The 18,384-nt window shown below is 35.7% G+C and overlaps 2 protein-coding genes across 2 annotated transcripts; one reads left to right on the top strand and one right to left on the bottom strand.

Moving 5' to 3' along the window:
- On the top strand, positions 1-7,179 carry LOC132629827 (F-box/kelch-repeat protein At1g57790-like). The gene is made up of 3 exons (XM_060345205.1): positions 1-158; positions 3,336-4,451; positions 6,865-7,179. The coding sequence occupies exons 1-2, from the start codon at positions 127-129 to the stop codon at positions 4,432-4,434; spliced, it is 1,131 nt and encodes a 376-aa protein (XP_060201188.1). The 5' UTR covers positions 1-126; the 3' UTR covers positions 4,435-4,451; positions 6,865-7,179.
- Positions 7,180-9,169: 1,990 nt separating this feature from the next.
- Positions 9,170-16,560, bottom strand: LOC132629825 (heterogeneous nuclear ribonucleoprotein Q). The gene is made up of 9 exons (XM_060345204.1): positions 16,401-16,560; positions 13,778-14,215; positions 13,582-13,698; positions 13,254-13,394; positions 12,820-12,993; positions 12,151-12,358; positions 11,885-12,060; positions 10,029-10,114; positions 9,170-9,487 (listed from the first exon to the last, which is right to left on the bottom strand). The coding sequence occupies exons 2-9, from the start codon at positions 14,177-14,179 to the stop codon at positions 9,352-9,354; spliced, it is 1,440 nt and encodes a 479-aa protein (XP_060201187.1). The 5' UTR covers positions 14,180-14,215; positions 16,401-16,560; the 3' UTR covers positions 9,170-9,351.
- Between the last annotated feature and the right edge of the window lie 1,824 nt (positions 16,561-18,384).

Here is an 18,384-nt window from a genome sequence, read left to right as displayed (position 1 = left end):
TCTCTAACTTTATTATAGTACCCTTTTTGCATAAAAACCAATCCTTTTTTTGCATATTTACTCTCTTTTCTGTGTACTGCTTTTAACTCACATAGAAAAATCCGAAAAAACTGAGTTCTTGCAGCCATGGCTGGAAGAAAAAGAAGAAAAATGAAGTTGTAAGTCTTCAAAGTTTTCAGCTTTATGAAGTTTTATGTGTGTTTTCTTGTTTCTTTAACCTTTTTTTGTGTTTCTTGAGGTAAATTTGATTGAAATGAGTTGAATTTTAATGAATTCTATATGGGGTTTTGATTTAACTTATGATTCTTGTTTTTTGTTGTGTGGATCCAGTTTAATTTCCTAGTTAGAGTTGAAAGGTGTTGTCTTTTTCAAGTGATTGAGTTTAAAGAATTCCCACAAAAAAAAAAAAAACATGGTGTTGAATTGAAAAAAACAGATTTGATTGTATGCAAAGTGCTTATTTATGTGGTGTTTTCTTGTTTTTTTTTTTTTTTTTTGTGTGTTTGAGGTGAATTTTGCTACTTTTGGTGGATACCCTAATTAGGGTTTATCAATTTATAACTTGATCTGTTTACCTGAGCATTTAGGGATGTGTATTTGTTAACCATTTTATACTTGAATTCAATCTGTTGTTCTGAACATGTTCCAAATTCATGTTGCTATGCATAACATTAAGTTCTATGTCTGTTTTAATCAAGAAATGGGCATGTGTTGTCGATGGTAGTTACGGGTTCGGCCGAACCCAAACTGTGCTAAATATTCTTTTACCTGTACAAATAATTTATCCAGAACCCAGTAAACAAAAAAGAATTATGGTTCAAAACCCATACACTAAAAATGATTTGTATTGCGGAACAATGTAGCTATTGGGTACTTGTGTAATGATTTTTTGCTCTTTGAGTTATTTGTAATCGGAGAAAAACAATTTATAACGGTTGTGTCTTCCTAGTGCCAAGTTAACTGTACATAGGAGAGTCAAGTTTTTCGGTGTTGTTCTGACGGTTAATGAGCTTAACGTAAGTCCAGTTGGTTGGATGATTTAGGATATGTCGGCTTTGATTTTGTCCTTTGTGTGTGAAAAGTTACTACAAAAGCAGTATTTTTTGGATTCAATGCTGAAAGCCACCAGTAACGAGATCGCCTTTGATGTTGTCCTTTGCGTGGGAAAAAAAAGGCAGAATGTTTTGGATTTAATGCTGAAACATAAAAAGGCGACAAATGACATAGCATTATTCAGATAATTACCGGTGACTTTCAGCATTAAAATCCAAAACATTCTGCTTTTTAGAGTAAATTCTCACGTGAAAAGGAAAACATCAAAAGACGACAAACGGCATATCATTACTCAGATAATTAATTAAAATCCAAAACATTCTGCCTTTTAGAGTAAATTCTCTCACAAAAAGGAAAACATCAAAAGACGACAAACGAAATATCCTTAATAAGATATACCTGATTAATGATATGTCGTTTGTCTGACTAATGCTATATTATTTGTCGTCTTTTGATGTTTTCCTTTTCGTGTGAGACTTTACTCGAAAAAGCAGAATGTTTTGGATTTTAACGCTGAAAGTCACCGGTAATTATCTATTAACGATATGTCGTTTGTTGTCTTTTGATGCGAGAATTTACTCTAACAAGCAGAATGTTTTGGATTTTAATGCTGAAAGTCACTGGTAATTATCTGATTAATGCTATGTCATTTATCGGTCTTTTTATGTTTCAGCATTAAAATCCAAAACATTCTGCCTTTTTTTTCGCACGCAAAGGACAACATCAAAGGCGATCTCGTTACTGGTGTCTTTCAGCATTGAATCCAAAAAATACTGCTTTTATAGTAACTTTTCACACGCAAAGGACAAAATCAAAGCCGACATATCCTAAATTATCCAACCAACTGCACTTATTAAGCTCATTAACCGTCAAAACAACACCATAAAACTTGACTTTCCGTATATATAGTTAACTTGGCACTAGGAAGACACAACCATTATAAACTATTTTTCTCCGAGTACAAATAACTCAAAGAGCAAAAAAGCATTACACAAGTAACCAATAGCTACATTGTTCCGCAATACAAGTCATCATCAGAGGCAGGATTTTTAGTTTATGGGTTTTGAACCATAATTCTTTTTGGCTTACTTGGTTCTGGATAAGTTATTTGTAAATGAAGACGAAAAATGACATATTATTAATCAGATAATTACCGGCGACTTTCGGCATTCTAATCCAGAACATGCTGCTGTTTAGAGTAAAGTCTTTCACGAAAAGAAAAATGTCAAAAGACATCGCATTAGTCAGTCAAACGACATATCATTAATCAGGTAATTATCTGGAAAACGTCAAAAGACATAGCATTAGTCAGACAAACGACATATCATTAATCAGGTAATTATCTGATTAAGGATATTTCGTTTGTCGTCTTTTGATGTTTTCGTTTTCGTGTGAGAATTTACTCTAAAAAGCAAAATGTTTTGGATTTTAATGCTAAGAGTCACCGGTAATTATCTGATTAATCATATATCATTTGTCATCTTTTGATGTTTTCCTTTTCGTGTGAGAATCTACTCTAAAAAGCAGAATTTTTTGGATTTTAATGCTGAAAGTCACCGGTAATTATCTGATTAATGATGTCATTTGTCGTCTTTTGATGTTTTCCTTTTCGTGTGAGAATTTCTTTTGATGTTTTCCTTTTCGTGTGAGAATTTACTCTAAAAAGCAGAATGTTTTGGATTTTATCACCGGTAATTATCTGATTAATGATATGTCATTTGTCGTCTTTTGATTTTTTTCCTTTTCGTGTGAGAATTTACTCTAAAAAGCATAATGTTTTGGATTTTAATGCTATCTGATTTAGGATTTGTTGTCCTTTGCGTGAGGGAAAAAAAGGCAGAATGTTTTGGATTTTAATGCTGAAAGTCACCGGTAATTATCTGATTAAGGATACGTCATTTGTCGTCTTTTACGTTTTCCGTTTCATGTGAGAATTTACTCTAAAAAGCAGAATCCTTGGATTTTAAGACTGAAAATCCAAAACATTCTGCTTTTTAGAGTAAATTCTCACACGAAAAGGAAAACAACAGAAGACGACGAATGACGTATCCTTAATCAGATAATTACCGGTGACTTTCAGCATTAAAATTCATTTGGATTCTAATCTTGTTTCCATATCTTCTATTTTGGTGAATTTGGGAGTTTGGGGGGGGGGGGAGGAGTGTAGGTCATGTGTACATTATATTTGGTGCATAACCTTAACTTTAAGGGTTTGGTATCAGTATTTACTATTCTATTTCACTATCCATTTTTGAAACTAAAGATAACTTTCATGTCTCTAGGTTAGCTGCAACAGCTCCAAATAATGGCGGTGCTTCGACCGAGGAGCGTGAAGGAGCTGATGAGCAAAACTCACTGTTTTGTGTACCGATTGAAATTCTAGAACAGATTCTCTCCCGGTTAAACTTGAAGGAAAACATCCGTGCTTCTGCTGTTTGCAAGAAATGGCTTGCTGCCTCGGTTTCTGTACGAGTCGCGAATAAAGCTCCTTGGCTTATGTTCTTCCCGAAATTCGGTGACTTGGTTGAATTCTATGACCCTTCGGTAAGGCAAACTTATTCGGTCGAGTTACCAGAGTTACGTGGCTCAAGGCTTTGTTATGCCAAAGATGGCTGGTTGCTGTTATACAAACCGAGAACTTTACGCGTGTTTTTCTTCAATCCGTATACGAAGAACGTGATCAATTTGCCAAAACTAGAATTAACATACCAGATAGTTGCTTTTTCTGAAGCTCCGACTTCTCCTGACTGTATTGTTTTCACAGTTAAGCATATCAGCCCGACTTTGGTTGCGATTAGCACGTGTCAACCGGGGGCCACCGAATGGACGACTGCCAATTACCAAAACCGTTTGCCATTTGTTAGCAGCATTTGGAATAAGTTAGTTTTCTGCAATGGTTTGTTCTATTGTTTGAGTCTTACTGGTTGGTTGGGAGTTTATGATCCCGAAGAACATAGTTGGCTTGTTCGTGTGGTCCCGCCTCCAAGATGCCCCGAGAACTTTTTCGTGAAGAATTGGTGGAAAGGAAAATTCATGGCGGAGCACAACGGAGATATCTATGTGATATACACCTGCTCGACTGCAAATCCGGTGATATATAAGTTAGACCAAATAAATAAAATTTGGGTGGAGATGCAAACTTTAGGTGGTGTGACGCTTTTTGCGAGTTTTCTTTCGTCTCAAGCAAGGATAGACATTCTTGGGGTGATGCGAAATAGTGTTTATTTTTCTAAAGTTCGTTTTTATGGAAGGCGTTGCATATCGTATTCGCTCGATCATGATAGATACTACCCGCGAAAGCAGTGTTATGATTGGGGAGAACAAGATCCTTTCGAGAGCATTTGGATTGATCCACCGGAGGACCTTTCGATCTTTGCCTGAAAAGATTTGTGACAAAGGTACTATTCTTTTCTGTTAGATTGTTCGCTTTTCTAGTTGTGAGGTTGAATGTAAGAATATCTTTGCTTGACTGAAATCATGAACTGTTTATATTTCTTTGGGAGAATAGCAATTTTGGTCCCTCAATTATTGGTAATTTCTGATTCTAGTCCTTGTGATATATGACTCAACACATTTGACCTTCAATCAATTAAAATGTGTGCTTTTCGTCCCTTTCATAGAGAGTATGTTGTATTTGGATTATTTTTAGAAAAATATTACTCCGAATTAAGGAGTAGCAATACAAGTGTAAACATAATACATGGGCACTTAAACGATTAATAATTCTAAAATTTGTGAATATTCACAAGCAATGGGATCAAACGTGCACATTTCAAGTAATTGAAGGTTAAATGTGCTTAGACAGATATCATAAGGACTAAACTTAGAATTTACCAATAACAGAGGAACCAAAAGGGCTACTAACCTTATTTGTTTTTAGTTCCCTTATATTCTGTAGTAACTATAACAGCATGCATGGCTAAGAAAGGATGTATCGGATATGTAATCTTTAAGGATGTTCAAGGAAGTTGATGACTTTAAGATTAGTATGATAACTAGGTGTTGTCGGTTTAAAGCCAATTCCTGTTTTACTATCTCTTGTACAGCCAGTTTAATCGAAGTTCTATTTTCACTTGCAAGTCACCGTAGGAAGCGTTTTTTTCTGAGGCTAATGGGTTGATAGTTCTGGCTTAACCATTTCACAGAGTACATAATATAAAATAGTACTGATAAGTTTGTCATAAGCCTTGGGTTTCTAGTTGAAAAGTCCCAAGACAAAATCAAGTTTAAGATATTTAAGTTGCTATAGCTCTAGTTAATGTATATCCCTATTAAAAGGATCCCAAAACTCCAACTTATTTTGGATCCTCTTTTGTAGAAGGTAACAAGTTCCAGTATATTAATAAATCATCGGCACAAATTTTGTGCTGGAAGCCAAAACTTGGGAGTTAGAACAAAATCCTTGTTCTTCTTTCAAGGAATCTAGCACATCTAAAACTGAATCCAAATCATTAACATATTCTGAGTTACACCAAACACACACACACACACACAAAAAAAAAAAAAAAAAGGGGGGGGGAAGAAGAAGAAGAGAAGAAGAATACAATTCATCTTGATTTCTGTGTAGAACTGCATGTATCTCCAAAACATCTCAAATTTCTCTCCTTCCAAAATTGTCCACCAAATAGCTGCCGAGACAATTTTCCATCTGTCTTTATTGGTGGTAATGTTTACCCCTGTGTTCCAGCCATAGGAAATTTCTTCTCAAACCATTCAACCTCTTTTCCACACTTGCAGGTAGAGGAAATAAAGACATCATGTAAGTTGGAAGAGCATCTAATATAGGATTAATGAGTATTAGTCTACCTCCCAAGAATATGTAATGTGATTTCCATCGTCCAACTTCTTCTCATACTTTCCCAATACTCCCAAGACAAATGTCTCTGGAATTGCTTCTAGCTCTCAAAGGCATCCCTAGATATGTTGTTGGGATCGCACCTATTTCCCCTCCCAATATGTATGTCAGATGCTGAATGTTTGGCACTACATTAACGGGAAAAATTTGACTTTTCCTCCCGTTGATGTGGAGTCCAGAAATTGCCTCAAACAAGATAAAAATGATTCTTATGTATTTGAATTGACACTCCTGAAACTTCACAGAATATCAAGGCGTCGTCTGCATATTGTAGCTTCCAGCTTTGACTATTTGTCACATTGAAACCCCTAATCCAGCCCATGATTTCTCTTCTTAGCACTCTTACCAAGTGAGCTGCACCATGTTCTTCAAATTCTTCAAACTACACCAAAATTGGCTAAAACAATATGTTCTTATATTGAAGTTACTTACACAAACTTGTATTGAATCCGTCCACATAAACGAGTTCGTGTAACACGCAGGGGTGGCCTATCGTTTTGAATACAGGTTCAATTGAATCCAACAGCTTTAGCTTATAGTCTTATACCATATATATACACATATATATGTGAAAATCCTGAAAATTGTCCAGAAACCATAACTTAACTCTGAGACCAAAACTGAGCTCTCCGCTAATGGTACTGGATGGTGAATTAAGATTAGCTACGATTTCTGCTTTTCTTTTGACAAAATTAGTTACATCCATTTCATTACATCTCGGATATTAGAGACGTCAACGACAGGTCGATGGATTGCTATAAAATCCATGCTTGAATGAAACAACAACCACCACACCTCAGTCCCAAACAAGTTGGGGTCGGCTACATGAATCCCTACTTCTCCGTGCTCGTATGAAATTAAAATTATTTTTTAAATATTCTTATATCGTCTTTTGTCCACTATTTCTTCATATTCGAGACTACTATCCACTAATTCTGAGTAATCGTCGATTTCAGGGCCTCAAATACAAGGTCCGATCTTCAAACAACTTCATCAAACAGCTGCAGAGTAGTAAGAAAGTGAAACAGTTGATTCAGATGTACCGCTAAATGTTGTCAAAGTTTGGAGGCATGATAAAGAGCAGGGTTCTAATCATGTTGTCTGTCAATTTTATAGTACTTTATAAGTTGTCATTTAAGGATTTTCCTTCAGTGGGTAGGAAGTGTTCTTTCTTTGTGTAGATAACTTTTTAGCTAATGTTGTAGTTGAATTTGTAGAAGTTTTATTTCAAGCTGAGGACTAATAAGAACATTTAGGTACTTATATCTTCAGATTCTTATTATCTCTCTGAGATTGAGTGTTATGTTTTGAAGGGGACCTTGGAGCAACGATAAAGTTGTCTCCATGTGACCCATAGGTCACAGGTTCGAGCCGTGTAAGCAGCCACTAATGCTTGCATTAGGGTAGGTTGTCTACATCACACCCCTTGGGCGTGGTCCTTCCCCGACCCTGTTAACGCGGGATGCTGGGCTGCCCTTTGTTTTTGTTTTTTTAGATTTGAGTGTTATGTTTTGTTTTATATCCTTCCTAAGCACATGTTATTCTAGCACTGTGTGAAGTATGTTGCTCGAATCCTTCAAAGATGTTGGAACCATACATTTTTGGAGGATCTGAGCAACATTCCTGGTGACTCTTCTCTGGTGAGCTATGTTGCTCAGATCCTCTAAAAATGGCGTTGCAACCCTTAGATCCTCCAAAAGCTAACAGAAAATGCAAGCTTTTGGAAGATACGACACATACCATTGACATTTTTGGAGGATCCAAGCAACATAGCTGGTGACATTCGAAATTTATCAGATAGTTGTGCTTGTGCTAGCTTTCATACAGTGTGTTTAACATCTAACACTCAAGAATTTTCCTCAAAATTCTCTGCAAGTTTCTTGTGTAGGCTTCCATTTCATTCCTATGTGGTTAGAGGGTCATGTCAACAATAATTTGGGGTTTTTTCTTATTTTTTTTATCCCTCTATCATGCTAGTCATTCACTGAAAAATACATGCTGTCTAAGTCTCTAATGATGAAAGTGTACTGTTGCCGCTAAGTTACTTCGATGCTTGAAAATGAATTGGAATCTTGGAACTTAGTGACAAAATACTAACCTAAGGGATTGGGTCGTTTGGTTACAAAGATAAGCGATTATAATTTCGGGAGACAAAATGAAACAACATACCCAGTGTAATCTCACAGGTGGAGTCTAAGGAAGGTAGAATGTACGAATATCTTACCCCTCCCTCATGGAGGTAGAGGGCCTGTTTCCGAAAGATCGAAGATATCAAGTAAAAAGGGTAGCAATATAAAGCATACAGAGAAAAAGAATTATATCATCTTTAGTTGAAAATGATCCCGAGATAGGTTAAACCACAATTATCGTATTATTCGCAAGTGCGGGATAACAAAGATCTTTAAGAAGCCCAAGTTAAAATTGAAAATAAAAGTCTATCTACTCCCTTCGTTCCATAGTAAATGATTTTTTAGGCTTTTCATTTTGTTTCAAAATAAGTGGTGCTTTAGGATTTCAAGCAAAAAATAATCTTATTCTTTTAAAATTACTTTTATATACACAATCATGAATCATTAAGCTTTTCTTTTTCTAGGCATTTAATTAAGGATAAATTAGTAAGAACAGTTTTAATTTTCTAGGAGTGAGTACTTTATTATGGGGTGTGCATAAGCTTAAAAAAACACTTATTATGAAACGGAGGGAGTAGTATAAAACTAAATACGTCTTCTATTATATCTCGTGTACTTTATTCTTAGTCCACGGAACTAAAGCCATATACCAATAAAATTATTTTCATCAAATAATTCAATCGTGATTTAATCTCTGTATTATAATTATTCCACTGTAATCCCACAATAACTTGCTCACAAACCAAATGAGCTTTAAGAGTAAGTCATATCGGCCTATGACATTGGTGGTGAAGGACCTGGATTTGCGTTCCAGTATCACAAGGAAAAAACATTAGTCAGACACATTTACTCATGTATATTACATGTGCTGGTGAAAATAACAAATACCTATTGAACTAATCGAGGTATACGCAAACTAAACCCGATACACCACCATGATTCTTCTTTTAAAAATAAACTACTGTGATCTAGCCTGAATCAACACCTCGTTAATCAGTCCACCAAAAATTGAAGGGAAGAGATACTAGCTGATTTGACTTGATATCTATCAAAACATAAATAAACAGTAAACTTTCTCGAGCAAAAATAAAAATTCACTCCTAGTGATGTGCAAATTAAGGAGTCCAGTGCAAAAATAAAAAATTTACTTTAACAGGAGAAAGATGCCGTGAACAGAGATTGTCAGAGGGAGACTAGAGATGAGAGTCAATTCTTTAAACAGACTACAGATGCATCAGTCAAATAACTTAAAAATTCTCAAAGTGAGTAATCTTAAATATTGTGCTTTAAAACATTGCTGGGGCTCATTTACACCTAGTATGGGTTGTAACGGGATCGCCCTCGTCCGCCACTGTCACCCCGCCTTCCACCACTTGAACCTCCTCCTCCGCCACTACGTCCACCTCCTCGTGATACTGGAGGTGGGGAATGCATAACTCCTGGTTGTTGCCTGGATGGGGAAAGATATATCAGAAAAATACAACGAAAACAAGTTTACAACTATGAAGCATTTGCAAACAAGCACTTCTACTACTCAACCATGTATAGGACCTTTTTTTAAACCTAATTAAACACCCTATTACTGATACCTATGTTGCTCAGACTCTCCACAATGTTGCGGCACACATGTCCGATCCTCTAAAATGCACTACTTGTAGAGGATCCGGCACGTGTTATCGGCATTTGAAGAGACCGAGCAATATAGACTGATACTATAGTATCTAATGCTTCACTTATAGGTTCACCAATGTTATATACGGAATGCGTGTCTTTTCTCTCAGAAGCACCTATTATTAGATAATATGCATTAATGATCCTCTATTTCTTGAATTTCAGCAACGACACACAATAAATAAGGCTCTGTAATTGCATAAATTGATAAGTAGCTTTGGCCCTTGACACTAGTTTTCCTTTATATCATGAAATCATATGAACTTTTCCATTCACTATCACGCTTGGAGAAGCAACGGCTATAGAAAGGTTGTACTTACAGGACATATCCGATTCTTCCATCAGGTAAAAGCATCGGCATCATTGCCAAGCCACCAGGTGTAGCTCCTCTTCCGTAGACCATTGGCTGTGAAGTGACAGCAACAAGTGTTAGTAAAGCTGCAGATAAACAAATCTACCTGAACACAAGCTATATACACTTGAACATGACAATAGAAGGCCCGTGAATTCATCTATTTAGATTTAATCAACGCTGAAATCTTGAAGTATATAATATTGACTCCTGCATATGTAATATTTAACCCATCGGAAACACAGTTGATCTCCTCAAAGTTTTCACTTTACATATTGGATATAATTAGCAACATTGTTAGATGATTAAAATAGAAGTCACACAAATTGCCACAAAAATGAGTAACAGACCCTAGCTACTGAATGCTTGCTTGCTAGCTACAAATCAATGGAATGTAAGATTATTATTTTTATAATGAGAAAATCCTTGAGGGCTAGTAGCACACAGTCAGGAAACTCAATGGATAATTGGCCCGTCCCTCTACACTTCTTCACTAGGTTCAAACCCGTGATATGAACCTAACCCACACATCACATGATGTGCTTTCCACTAGAAAAGAAATGTCAAAATTATCCAAACGACGATATCCATCACTGAATACTATGTATCAAGAACCGTAAGTCCACCTTGGAGAATCTACTTATTTGAGGCAAAGTTGATATTAAGGTGTATTGAGAAAAGGGTTACTTGTAATTTCTGAAGTAAAAAACTATCTTACCTAATTTAAAAAAACTGAAGTAAAAAACAAGGATTTGCTACGAAATAATCTTTGTATTCGCTGACACCATCCCGCACATGTAACCAATTATATGGTTCAACATGGATTTGATTTTCTTCTTTTCCGTACCCTTTTTTTTACAATAGAGAGGACAAAGGAGGCTCTATGGGGTTGAGTCTAGACTATAGGAGGACACAGGTTAATACTCAACAGGCTACTGAATGGGCCTGAGCCATGTTAATGGCTCGATGGGCTGAATGAAGCCCAAAGCATCTCCATGGGCTGATTTGAGAGAAGCCCAGACTGATAGAGCATGAGAAAAACCGATAGTGCAAACAATCTCACCAAATTTTGGCTCTAATACCATGTGAAATAGTTTAATTGTAAAATCCAAAATCTTAAGGCAATAGGTGGAGGGCCCAGGATATTATAAACCCCTTCTGGAAATCCTTGCACAATCGATGAGGAACGAGTGTAACATTCTCTAACAGAAATTGATCACATCTGACAAAAAGTCAAAAGTAGAACAGATAGAGATAATTTTGTCATGTACTGAGCTAACCACCATAAGCAACATACATGGTTCAACAATATGATAATTAAAGGTGATAAAAAGAAACAAAGTAGAACAATCACGTGGAGCAAAGTTGTCTAAAAACACCTTTTTTGAAGGTTAAGATTAAGTAGTAGCCTCAAAATCCCTACTGTTACCTTTAAAAAAAAAAAAAAAGTAGCCTAAAAATCCTTATAAACCTGAGACCAATGTAAACTTAGTTAAGAACACTACACGAGAAAAAAACACTACAAATGCAAATGATACACATAGGAGTTATTAACTCATCGGGATTAAAACTCGATTCTTACACTTCAAACTATGACTAGGTACTATTCCGGAGTCTTTCCTTTGTCGGACACACACATCTCCATGTATGGAAAAGTATAGTTCTCGATAATCTCTATTTTTAGAAGACAAACTACTTAGCATTAGAATGTAATGACCTAAATATATCAAAATTTATGCAGAGGGTACATATAGACGAGCCCAACTAAAATAGATTAAAGCATAGTAGATTTATTCGCCATCAAAAACATGAAAAAGCTCTTACTTGCCCAACACCTGGAGCTCCGTATCCAGCACCTAGAGCACCATAGGGAGCTCCCATCATTCCATAGCCAATACGAGGAGGGTAAGTTGGAAGTGTGGGTCCCTTTTGTGAGCTTGATCCTCCCGAAGATTTCTGATCTGCCTGAGGCTTTGCGAGTGAACACTCCAGAATTTTCCCTGACAGTAAGGCAGCAATGGATCAGTGTCACCATACATTTTGTTGTATGAAGTAAACTCCAATACAAAGAAAGTAGGAAACAGATATACCATCTATCTCATATTTCTCGGTGTTCTTCAAGGCCTTCATAGCACTTGACCTCTCAGCAAAGTGAACAAAGCCATATCTGCTCTGTTCTTGTCCTGGTTTAGCTGGAGGAAGAACTACCTTCGTAATTTTCCCGTGATGTTCAAACAACTCTTTTAGCTTGTCCTGGTTAATGTGTTTGGGCAAGTTCTTCACATACACTGCTTTAACCTATAGAGTCCAAAAGGAAACAAAAGATGCTTACATTATAATTCTACATCTTCAGACTTTTGTCAATCAACCAAGCTGGACCACAGTGGCCAGTGTTTTATGCACCAAGCAAAAGACCATTCATAAAGAAATATAGCTACTTGGCAGTAATCCAACTTAGGATAAGATACCCCAGATGCAATCCTAAAGCAAAGCTAGTATCATACTGTATGTTAATCAGTTGGAACTCCAGCCATGTTTATTTGATTTCTTAGTCCTTTTTGTTTTGGAGGGGTCAGGGAGCAAGAGATAAAATGTTCACAGAGGTATTCCTTGTCAGAAAGAGGCTGAAATTACCGACTTATAGCACAGAAAATTATTCTGAATAGGAATCACCATATGTGCAAGTATCTTAAGAAAGCACCTGCAGCACAATAGTTTGCATGGAAAGGAAAGATAAAATTTGCAAGCTCAGGTAAAACCTGTGAAGAAGCAGCAGTTTCAGCATTTTTGGGATCTGCCCAGCTAACAGTTGGTGCATTATCATCAAGCTTAAAGTCTGAATTTGACATTTTTTGCCTTGAATACTCTGCACATGCATTATTGTAATATTCTATAAAAGCGAATCCACGATTTCTACCAGAATTCTGAGGATCCTGTATCATAGGAATTAGAGAAAAAAGTTAAAGCGACAAAAGATGGTTCTTTTTGCATATATATAGAGGGAAAAATTTATTCTTTTTTTTTTTTTTGAAAAGAGGGAAGAACTTAATCTTTTTCCATGAATAACGGCATATAAGTGGAAGAGAAACTAACATGGAGCTGCATATGTACAACTAATGACAATAAAGAACTGTACCAAAGGGTTGAGAAAACGGACTAACTGAACATATGTCAAAAAAGGCCCAGGTCCTACCTTCACCAACTCAATAGTTATAACTCCGGGCCCTACGTTTGTTACAGCCGTCCTCATATCTTCCTCCCCCCAGGTTCTCGGAACATTACCAATGAATAACCGATGTTTAGCTTGAGCTTCAGAACATTTTACCCTTTTCCCCTGATACAGAAGCAGCTGTGTTAGAGAATCCAAAGAGTTGAAACAAGCAAATAGATGGATTTCCATCCACTTACAAAAAATGCACATCTGGGCTGTAAACTGTTTAACAAATGATTGACAAAACTAGGCAAGATGAGAGACAACAGAAGAGTACAGAACCAGTTAAGGAAATCGGCATTTTGCCTACCTTAAGCTCAGTGTTGTTGAGTTCTTTAATAGCCTTGGACGCCAATTCCTTGTTTCTATAGGTAACAAATGCATATCCTTTGTTCTGAGTGGTGTCTTTCCCTTTCATTATTCTTACCTGACATTTTCATGCATGTCATTTAAGTAAAATTAGGTATACCAATGAAAAACCGCTAATGAACAGGAAAAGAATTTACCTCCGTAACTTCCCCAATTGTCTCACAAAATTCCCTCACAGCTGCCTCAGAAACATCTTGAGTAATACCACCTATGTACACTTCTGAACCATGAGGAGGAAGGGCGAGGAGCTCAGCATGCTTTTTCTCCACATCCTCAGCATCGACTTTCATATTTCCATCATCAGATCCATCACTTTCATTTTCCTCCTCCTCCTCTTCCTCTTCTTCTTCTTCTTCTTCCACCTCCTCTTCTACCTCCTCTTCTTCTTCCTCTTCCATTTCCACCTCTTCTTCTACTTCTTCATACTCAATCTCTTCCTCTTCTTCATTATCCCCTTCAAAGTCGACCTGCTCTTCAGTCTCAACAGGCTTCTCAGGTTCAGATTTAGTAGCTGCAGCACTGGCCCTTGTTCTCGGCATCTTATATTTCTAGGAAGATAAGCTGGAGCTGCAACTCTGATGGAACCACAGAAGCCGGAAGCATTTGCAAAAGAAAGAAGAAAATTGTGGACAGGCTGAACTAAAAAGAAAGGCCAAGAGGATTTCCAGAGTAACGAATATCTCAATTGAACTTGTTCCATGAGAAATGGCCAAGGAGTTCCAATGTCAATTTTCAGTAAAAAGGCTGACTAAATTTTACCAATACAAACAAAGACAGGCAAGAGTACTGAATGACTATCAAGAGGGTAATATCCTCCATCAGGTACAAAAACAATGAACCAATGAATTCCTTAAAGGTAGATAATCATTGATTTCTGAAGGAAAGTCAGCCTTTAGTTTATAACAATTAGGACCAATGCATTCGTAACAATGGAACAAGGAAAAGAAAGATAATAAAAAGAAAACAGGGAAAGAGAAAAAGAGAGAAGAGAGGAGATTATGAAAGGCTCAATCTATCCCCAAGCAATAGTGGGGAAAATAGAATGCTAAACGGAATGGTCATCAAGGTTTGGATCCCACCAGACCCATCCCCATAAAACATAATTCCAGTTCCAAACTACATGTCCCATTCTGTAAGTGAGACCTCCCTGCAGTAAATTAATGGACATACAGTGAATGTACTGATAGAGGAGCAACCTCGACTGCACTTTTTAGAAAACCATTGCTCAATATCAGAACAGTCCGCGAGTCGTTTTACTAGCCATTAGAGTTAAAAACTTGACCTCAAGAAACAGATTAATTCATATCTAGATCAATCAGAAGTCTAATCAGTCTCTTAATGATGTTAGACTTTGAATATTAATTAGTAAGCAAATCTGATAGCTGACACTCACGAGCTTGGAATAAACAGTTAAAAGGAAATCAACCATTAACGGCATCACTCATATAACTTAGAAATACACATCATCACTGTCCTTTTCTGGGAAGGGTGGCGGACAAAACCAAATATTCCATTGATGCGAATTTCACTAGTTTGACACATAAAATCCGTTTTCAAAGTCAAGACCAGTTAAAAAACTCAGCCACTGATCACTGAGTTTCCTTTTCCAACTACATTTTCTAGTGGAAGGACACAATAAGAACTCAAAATTATAGAACTTCATTTCCAACTTTAAACCTAAGCTTTTTTTATTAGAAATCAAAACCATTTGCTAAAAATTCCAACTTCCAAACGTAATTATTATCTCCCATGTTCATTAGCATCACCATCATGCAGTCTTAACTAATTCACCACTAATTTGTTAATTTCTAAAGATTAAAAAAATACAAAATCCTTATCGAAGACAGCCTCTCTACCCCACAAAGGAGGGGTAACGTCCGCGTACATCCCACCCTCCCCAAACCCCAATTGTGGAAAAAATACGGGGTATGTTGTTGTTGTTGTAATGCCTAATATTCCAATTTCCACCTGTCACCAAATGACCCACATCTATCTTCTCCTTTTTTTTTCCCCAATAACCATGGTGTCAGCTTTCGCGCACCTCGACTAATTCCACGAGATACCTGTCACCTCCTACCAGCAACGGGTACCACGTAACTTTGTCTACAAAGACAAGAACAGATAGAAAGAAATCACCTAGTATCTCGACTAATTCCACGGAAAACCTCCCACTAGCAACAGGTACCAAGAAACTCTGTCTACCGACGCTAGAACAGATGAGAAGAAATCACCTAAGTGTTTTATCTCTGCTGGGAATTTAACCAGAGACCTCATGGTGCTCAACCCACTTCATTAACCACTACGTGCAAAAAAAAAAAAAAAATGTTCTTCTCCTTTTAAAATTATTTTTATAGGTAACAAAAAAAACCACATTATTGCTATACATTGTCAATATATCCTCCCATTTAACCTCTATAGCTGAAAAATCAATATTTTTAAAGGAAACAAAACATCAACAAAAATCAACGTATTGCACACAGATCTAATCCACCAAAAAAAAAAAAAAACAATTGTTCGAAAGTTCCCCAGTGACAATGCGAAACCCTAAACAAATCTTATCCAAAAAAAAAAAAGCATAAAAATGTTGAATTAAATAAGCAAATAAAAAAAAAACATAATAAAACAACAAGTAGTTCAAAATAAGAAGAAAATAACCCAGTTATTGGAAAACGTAACAAATCAACAAAAACAATGTTGAATTACATAAACAAAGAAAAAACAAACATAATAAAAACACAACAAGTTAAAATAAATTGTTACCGTGAGATGAAACTGAGAACCCTTTTTGTTTCTTTCAACTATGGAAGCAAAGTAAATTTTTGCGTCTCTCTTTTTTTTTTTTGGTGGTAATTTATAAACCCTAGATTGATGAACCAGCTGGATTTTTGGTTTAGGGTTTTGATTTTGGGGATAATTTTTCTTTTTCTTTTCTATGTCTGTTCAGTAACGTAATGACAATTTTCTCCTTATTGTCCTTTGCATCGTTGCCCCGAAGGTAAAATATCTATAGGGGTATTTATGTCATTGAAAATCAAATGAGGTCATGAGGATTTGGAATTTCAAATCACACAAAAAAGTATTAAATGTTTTTACCAACCATGTTTACCGTAATACTATAGAGTAATTATACTATCATATATGTTCACTGTCACGTGTAAGGATTATATTAAAGATTACTTATATTATAAGTCATGTTTAATTTTTTTTTAATTGAACTAAAGTTCGATCAATAGATGTGATATTTTTTTAGAAAGGTATTCTATTAGCGTGTTAATTTTGTTATGAATTATGATTTGCTCATTTGGTAAGATTGTATAAGAATTGAGGAAATTTTGATGATTTTCACAACTTGTAGGTTTTTATGTTTATGAGGAAAAATATGACTTAAGAAATCTAAATTGCATGTCCAAATATATTTGTTTATTATACAGTGTCTGACACTCGTTTTGAAACTTGATTAATTTGGATCCACGCTAAAAAAATTTACTTTGATAATAGAATGCTCCTTATAAAAGGCAATTTTATTCTCGGAATTCGAACACGTCGGAAAGAAAAAAGTGTTATTATTAGTTGTTTGTCGTGTAACACATAATTTTGGATTTAAGATCTTAAAAAGAAAACTATATGTGAAAAATGTTCTAGACTCATGCATATATTTTATTGATGAGTGATCAAGTAATAATACATTACTTGGTAAAATGTGCACAAGTTATACCTCGTCTTTTATAATACTAGCAACCGATGGCGGTGTGATGTACGGGACCCAACATGATTAATTTAGCTACTCAATTTAGTCAGTCTTTATGGTTTGTATATTTTATAAAGGATACCGCAATTCTCCTTAGTGAGTCTCCATATTTTTTTCTTTTCGTCTTATTTTTTCGCTCAAATTTTCAATTGTGGTTAAAAATTATCTTATTTTGGTTATGTCCGCCTCTTTTTATATTTAATAAGTTGACAATTCAAATATCCTACATGTCAAGTTTATAATCACAAGATTCAAAGGATATTTTATTATATTATACACATTTTTAATTTAGAACCACAAGATTTAAAAGTCTATCTTTATTTCTTAAACTCCATGTCTAGTCAAACGTAAACACTTAAATTGAGAAAGAGGAGTATATGCCAAATGAAGGAAATGAAAGTACAGTTAAGACACTGCAGACCTGTGGGGACTTAAAAGTAAGCACACAAGAGGTAAAACTAATGTTTAACTTCTGAAATATACACATGTTAGTCCCTGCTTAGATTACAATTTCAGTTGCTTTTTGTACAACTTATTGTTGTTGTGTTCGTCCACCTTGGACGTTTATATATAAGAAGAAAAAAAATATAGAATAGAAAAATAGATATATATTTTTAGTAATGTGGCCAAGTAATATGGGATGAAGGGAGTACTTCATTTTTATTAATTTTTAAAGAATGTGAAAAGTCAAGTATAGTAATGTGGCCAAGTAATATGAGACGAAGGGAGTACTTCATTTATTGATTCTTAAAGAACGTGAAAAGTCAAGTATAGTAATGTGGCCAAGTAATATGGGACGGAGGGAGTACTTCATTTATTAATTCTTAAATAATGTGAAAAGTTAAAAGTGAACCAGTAAAAGTGCACGGAGGAAATAAATATGTATCGGAGAATTAAAATTGAAGTGCATACATGTGTAAATGAGAAGAGAATAAATGTTTAGCAAGAATGTGAAAAGTCAAAAGTGAACAAGTAAACGTGTACAGATGAAATAAA

The sequence above is a fragment of the Lycium barbarum genome, chromosome 3 (assembly GCF_019175385.1).
Source record: "Lycium barbarum isolate Lr01 chromosome 3, ASM1917538v2, whole genome shotgun sequence".
Classification (NCBI taxonomy): Eukaryota; Viridiplantae; Streptophyta; class Magnoliopsida; order Solanales; family Solanaceae; genus Lycium; species Lycium barbarum.
This window is presented reverse-complemented; position numbering and strand designations above follow the sequence as displayed.